General features: G+C 39.5%; 1 protein-coding gene across 1 annotated transcript in view; it reads right to left on the bottom strand.

The window, feature by feature from the left end:
• The window catches only part of LOC115069707 (mucin-19-like), a 64568-nt gene that overhangs the window by 37066 nt on the left and 20135 nt on the right, over positions 1–7367 (bottom strand). The window contains 5 exon segments of the mRNA XM_029561873.1: positions 1114–1127; positions 2241–2487; positions 3796–3922; positions 4375–4469; positions 6199–6348. Of these exon segments, the coding sequence (XP_029417733.1) occupies positions 1114–1127; positions 2241–2487; positions 3796–3922; positions 4375–4469; positions 6199–6348 (633 nt within the window).

Genomic DNA, 7367 nt, shown 5'->3' with positions numbered 1-7367 from the left:
AATACATTTTATCTCTTTACGCATTAAATTTTAAGGACAATTAGACAAATAGGACTTAGTCCCCAGAAGATGCATTGAATTATAAGAGAAAGCCTTATAAGAACTGCTGGAATGTATGAGTTCTATGGATGTCAGAGAAAACTCCACACAAAGTTTATCCCCAGGACCTCTACGGATGAGACTACAAAACTGATGTCAGAAAGAACAGGCTGTTTCAGGGGCTGCAGTGAGCCGCATGTGGATGCAAGCAGGATGCTCAGTGAGGGAGAGTGATCTCTAGGCTGGGGCCAGATTTGGGGTGACTTAGATGATGGTTTGCAATTGTCTTTCTATTTTTCAAATGTATATCTTTATTGAATTTTTGTACATTTCATACAAAACCTCTTATCTTTTTACCCCTCCCCCATTCTCACCCTCCTGTAGCCCCCGCCCAATGAATTTCATGCATTCTGTCATGTATGTTAAGGCCTATGGAGTCAGATTAGTGTACCCAGATGTCCCTCAGTGCAGGTTCATCCACTAGGGTCTAGTCAGCCTGTCTAGAGTCTCTCCCTTAAAGAGGGTCAACTCTCCCTCTTATTTTTTATTATCTTTTTGAGACAGGGTGTCTCTGTCTCTCTGTAGCCCCAGCTGGTCTGGAGCTCACTATGTAGACCAGGCTGGCCTTGAGCTCAGAGATCCACCTACCTCTGCCTCCAGAGGGCTGGGACTAAAGGCGTGTGCCACCATGCCTGAAGCAAATCTCAGTCATTCCTGAGCAGGAAGGTGGCCCAATCGGAATTGTGCTTTACCTTAGACATGCTAGCCATGGAGAACATGGACAGACACAGAAGGAGGCAAGGTGAAAGACAGAAAAGCCACCTAGCTCAGTAGTGCAGGCCAGAGCTGATGAAGATCTGGACTGTGAGGACTGAAAGATGCCGTAGCTTCTGAGGGCTAGCCCACATCCCAGGGGTCTCAGGATTCCTCAACACTACAGAGGATAGGAATGCAATACCATCCAACCCCAACCAAATGTCTTTGACCTGGATGGGGTTTTGATGGGGGTCCTGCTTCCCCTTTGGGTGGCCAGGAGAAGTCAGTCACTGCTCCGGGAGAGTCTAAATGACAGACCTGGGAAGCTAGGGCTGTATAGGCAAGATATTTGGAAATGCTATTTTTGCAGTTATATTGAAAAGAATTCTGTCTGTAGAATTAAAAACGTATGCCAGGTGTGGTGGTGCATGCCTGTAGTCCCAGCACTTGGGAGGCAGAGGCAGGCAGATCTCTGTGAGTTTAAGGCCAGCCCGGTCTACATGGTGAGTTCCAGGACAGCTGTGGCTACAGAAAGACCCTGTCTCAAAAAGACAAAAAAAAATAATAAAAATAAAAATAAAAATAATAGTGAAACCATCTACCAAGTTCCTGGCCGTGGGGCTATTGGGAGACCCTACCCTGTCTCAAAAAGACCAAAAAAATAATAATAATAAAAATTTAAAAAATAGTGAAACCACATCACCACAGAAGTCAAAAGGGTCCAAATTCTCAACTCCTCAGGAACAAAACTGACTCTAAGCTCTACTCTGGCTGCTATCTAAGTTTCTAGTCCAGTCTTACAGAGCAGCCCCCATATGCAGTTTTTGTAAAGCATTCCCTGCATGATTGCATTCTGTTTACAGAAGTCCTTCTCCACACAGCAGTTCTCTCTGGAAAAACCAATTCAGTCTTTAGGAGAGTTCAGATGCCAGCCTCCTCTGAGAAGTGTCCTCAGCTCCTCAGCTGGCAGCTACAGTAACACATCATGATAACAAACACCCTGTGCGTTTTGCACGTACAAGAAATGGCTACTGGATTTTGTAATTCTAGTAATCAGCATAAGACCTGGCCTATAGGTACTTGATGAGTGTTTATGGAATGATGCCTTCCAAGAGATAGCTGGAAAGTGCTGGAAAGCATTGTCTAAGCATGAGCTCATTAGCATTGTCTGTATAAAAATTTCCAGAACACTTCTCTCAGCATTCAAACCAGAGGAGGGCAAACCATGTATGGTCACTATGATGCAATGGACCATGCCTCAGAATAAAACAAGTATCAACTAGTCTTAATAAGAGATGGCAAATGAGAAATGTGGCAGATCTGACAGGCACTTCGTAGTGGTAGGCAAGTATTTCTCTGAAGAAGTTGGTGTCATAACACGTCTGTGTCACCTGATGTCAGTGTCATGAGTGTCTGTGTTCTATGTATGCATGTCATTGGCATACCATTTATTGTTCTCGATCTGGATGAGTTTGCCTGGTTGCATGACCTCATAATTTACATAGCAGTCACATTCGGATTTGTGAACGCAGTTCCCTTCACTGTTCTGATACATCCCATCAGGGCAAGTGCATCCATCGACTGGAACATCTTCTACATCACAACTTCTATCTCTCTCTGATAGTGATCGGCAAGAACTATTGCAGGCTTTGATGTTGTAGCTGAATACAAAACCACTCGGACAAGACAGTCCTGTAATTACAGAGAAAAAACAACCGTGACTATGTATACATGCAGGAAAAGAAGCAAATTTACTTCAAATTGTTGTTTATAGGTATTATGTGGATTATTCATTATTAAAGCTATAAAGGTAGATAAAAGGTGTTCATTCATTGGTTTAGTTTTCATTCTTAGTATTGAATTCTTCCTGTGTATTTACGGATTCTTCTGGAAACAAAGCTTGCTGGTAGCACAGGCAGCACATTCCTTTTTTGGAGCTTATGTTCCTTTTTGAAGGGTGACTGTGGCACATGCTATAAATCAAGATGCATATTGTCGGTGTGCATAGCTAGGATGTGTCTTGAGGAAACAGAATGAGAGGAGATTCTACGTTTCCCTCAACTGGGAGAGCGGCTAATTCTTTCAGAGAGCACACCAAGTGACAACAGCTCTAAGTCCAGAGAGCATCTGTGGCTGGGTTTACAGCATCCCTCTAAGCTAGGAGAAACCACTCACATGTTTTAGACAAAGTTTTACTTGGGTTTACTTTAGATTACCTGTTTTCACTATAGAATGTGGATTAGGAGCAAAGGGGATATTGAAAGAGGCCATCACAATCACGCAGGAGAGAAAAAGCGTGCTGTTTTCTTGAAGGAAGTTGATGGTTATGGAGATGAAGAGATGTGAAGAGATCACATAGGGGAACTTGCAGACCTCATGGGTTACCTGGATACAGGACTATGAGGTGTTAAGCATGTCTATAAGAGACGTACTTCCACAAAGTTTGGTGGGTTTGTTGTGTTTTAACTTTTTGAGACAGGGTCTTGCTGTGCAGCCAAGGTTAACATGCACTCTACTATGTAGCCCAGGCTGGCGTTAAACACAGCAATCCTCCTGCCTCAGCCTCCCAAGTGCCAGGATACAGACATGTACTCCCACATCTGGCTTGTTGGAGATTATTTTGGTTATTCTTTTCTTTAGGTAAATCAAGTGTTTTTATGAAGTCATCTTCTAAGAGTGTGAGACGTACTTTTAACAATATAATATTTGAGCCTCCAATTTAAAGTTTTTTTTCAAAATACTTATTTAAATTTCAACGTTCAATAGCTGAACATAAATATGTGTTTATGTGAATATACCTCATTTTGTTCTCATTTAAATACAACTATGTTAAATAAAGAAATGAATCAAAATGTAAAAATCAAGACTTGTCCAATAATCTCTAAAAAGCAGAAAGCCATGCAGGGAAGAATCAGTAAGAGTTTGTAACTGTCTAGTCCCGACACAGCACAGGTGCGCACAGGAGTCTGGGAAGGAAGCAGAGATGGCCGCACCACTCACCACAGCGCCCGGCTCTCCAGCCTTCCAGGTAGGTCTCCTTCTCTGCGCACGCTTTCACATAGTTGCCCAGAACCGTACACAGGCAATCTTGGCTGTTTTCACAAGAGCAAGTATATCTTTTGCATTCCTTTTAAATAAGAAACGAACATATATTACGTTCTAAAATTATTCAGAAGACTTTGAAACATTTTGAAATATTTTAAAATATTTAAAGTAGCAAATTATTAACCCACTTAGAAAAGAAAAAGAACATATTCAAGTAGTGGGATTAGTTTTAGTATTACTATTTTGAAGTTAGTATATCTAATACTTGAATAAATTATTAGACTCTAATGTTAATCATAACTTCAATTTATTGGCAATAACACTTATTTTAACATGTTTAAGATTGGCAGGCTTTTGTCAAAATCAGAAAAGCATTTCTAAGAAATTGAATAAATTATTAGACTTTAATGTTAATCATAACTTCAATTTATTGGCAATAACACTTATTTTAACATGTTTAAGATTGGCAGGCTTTTGTCAAAATCAGAAAAGCATTTCTAAGAAAAAGGCTCTTAGTGCTAGACCCTCACGTACCTCATGATAGAATTTGGGGTTCACAATCTGATGGCAGGAAGCAAAAGGCCCTCCTGAATCAAGAAGAACCCCACAGCTGCTTTCAGCAAACTTTTCTGAAAAAAGTTAATTCATCCAGAATTAGCCTCAATAATATCATAATTTCTCCATTTGAAAGAATAGCTGCATATTTCACCAAGTTCTGTCTTTATAAACACAGTTTTGTTGTTAAAGTGGTCTCTATAATGAATCTAATTTGCTGTCACTATATTTAAAAACAGCACAATAAACAGCATAGAAACACTGCAAAGTAAAATCTTTACTAGTTTTACCATTGATTCATTTAACTTTCTGCTGAAATGCACTTTCTATATAAAAATGGGAATAAGGGGGTCACATTTCAGATTGTCTCTTGACTATATATTCACAGGAATGGCTGATTGTGGTGAGTGAACCAGCCATCAACACATTGGCTTCCCTTCACACCAAATGTCAGGCCAGGCTTTCTGAAGGTCACTGTTAGGATCAATCGACCAAATATACTCAATTTGTTTTTTTGAAAAGTGCTTAATTGACATTTATTTGTAAATAACTAGCCTAATACTAAGTTCAAAAAAGAAGATTCATAAAAATGACAGGTGGTTGAAGACACTTTCCTTAATAATTTTCAGCATAAAGGAAGCTTCGTCTATCAGAGACACTGAAATCAATTATTTCTAATATTCTGAAACACCAGCAACAATCACAGTACTTTTTATGAAATTATTACTGTTAATAATATATTCTTAGAGTTCATCTCCTGTATGTTACTAATTCAAATATAAAACACCAACCGTTTATTTAATTTATATACTACTGGAAAGTGCTGGCATTCTTTCTGCTTGACATAAATTTTCTTGGTTTCTTATGAGACATACAGTCTTTTGTGTATTATCATAATTGTTTTCACTGCAATAACCCCCAAACATAATAATGCAATAAGTAAAACTTCCGGAATATGGATTAGCATGTTTATATCAATACTTCTACCAACTGAATTTTCATTTCAAAATTATTAGGCAATATTGGAACTATTTTAGTAATTTTAAAATAATATAAGTTGATCAGACTACTTGCTTCAAATTCCTAGAATCATTTAGAAATAACCAATTGGCACATTAATAAGCTTTAAGCTAGCTTCCAATGCATTCCTTATTTATGAAGAAAGCAACATGAAGCATTCTTGAAAATTAACAGCATCATGGGAATGACCCAAATGTCACTTGGTTTTCAAATGTTTGGGTTGCAACTTCATTGTGGTCCCTAGTAAGTAAGGCCTTGGGGGCCCATTATCTACATTAATATAGATGTAGATAATGTATCCTTCATGAGCTTTTATGGGAAGAAATTGAGCTAGTGCTAATGGACGTCTTTGGTGGGTTGAGTCATGCATCGTGGGGTTGCAGTGAGAGCTGTGCCAGGCTTGCTATTGTTAACCATGGAGGTGAGCAGTTTGGGTGTGTATGACTGAAAACCAATGGCCACTTTTGTCATTAAACTAAAGTAAAGAAAATGAATAAAAGTGAATAATTCCTAAAAACCTCCTCTAACCATATTATTCTTCAATAGTGTTAGAAAGAGAAAAGACACAGTGAGACCACAGAAACGAGTTCCAAATGAAAGATGGGTTTGCTAGGCATATACTCAGTTGCAAGGATTATTCTCTATTTCTTCTACCTTTGGGCCAGCACAACAAGTACTATCTAGAGCCAGGGTTATCTGACATGCATATTGTACTATAAACATAAGTCCATAATTCCTAGTTCCACATGTTTAACTAGAGAGTTTGATTCTTGCCACCATTACCTGTTTCAATGCTGACACATGAAGAGGGGCTTCCTTTAGGACAGGACATCATTTCCCAGGAACTGGCAAACGCCTGAGCCGTTGTCTCCAGTATATTCTGACTTGACAGGAAATCGTCTTCTGCCTTGTTGTTATAGGAACCGCACAGCCCTGTACGAACGATGGCACAAGGCAGAGGTTAGCACAGCACAGAGCTTAGCACGACACAGAGGTTAGCACGGCACAGAGGTTAGCACGGCACAGAGCCTAGCACTCTCCCTTACTCACCCTTCCAGATACATGTCCTCCCTGTGGAGCTGCTCTTACCAAAGCCTTGTAAAAACTATCTCAAAAATTTTCTGACATTTCAGATTTCATTCAATGACTGTCACAGAAATTCCATTTAGGGAAATGTCATTTTCTGTAAGTGCTACTTTCGTTGCTTTGCATGGTAACTTTAGAGGAGATGAATTGTGATAAGGACACGTGCTTTTCTTACTTGGAGCTTTCTTTATTTTTCTTTTTTTTCTTTTAGTGATATAACTCATTTATTCAGTGGGGGTCGGGGAAAAATATAGGGTGGAGGCGGCAGCCAAATCTTCAGCTGATAGGTGTTCATAGTATGCTTTATTTACATGTGGTAGGGGGATCCCATCATCTGGCTATAGGGCAATGCCTATCTACCATATATAAAAAACATGGGGGCAGTTTTTTTGCAGGTAACTATGCCAAAGGTCATGTTTGCAATAAGGCCAGGCATCTGTGCTTGGAGGCACTTTCCAGATAAGGTCAGGCAGGAAGCCCCCACTGAGAAAGAGTCCTCCATATAGCACCAAGCTCCCTAAGCTATGCAGACATGGTAGACTGCAACTTTAGCAGCAGGGTCCCCCAACACGGTGATTTAGCTATTATGATCTTTTTTTCTCTTTTTTTGATTATTTATTTAATAACCACATAATTAGAAAAAATATTTCATTACAACAGCATTGACATATTCAATAACAATTTCCAGAGCTAAGATGCATCTCTTTCAAAATTGGCTGTAAATTTTTAGGTTTACAGTTGAATGAATACAGTTATACAATATTGTACTCAGTATAAACCCTGTAAGACATAAAATTAGCTGGGTGTGGTGGCACACACCTTTAATCCCAGCACTCGGGAGGCAGAGACAGGTGGATCCCTGAGCC

This window comes from Nannospalax galili, unplaced genomic scaffold (genome assembly GCF_000622305.1).
Source record: "Nannospalax galili isolate Female #2095 unplaced genomic scaffold, S.galili_v1.0 scaffold454, whole genome shotgun sequence".
NCBI classification, from domain to species: Eukaryota; Metazoa; Chordata; class Mammalia; order Rodentia; family Spalacidae; genus Nannospalax; species Nannospalax galili.
The sequence above is the reverse complement of the archived record's forward strand: the minus strand, read 5'-3'. Positions and strand labels throughout refer to the sequence as shown.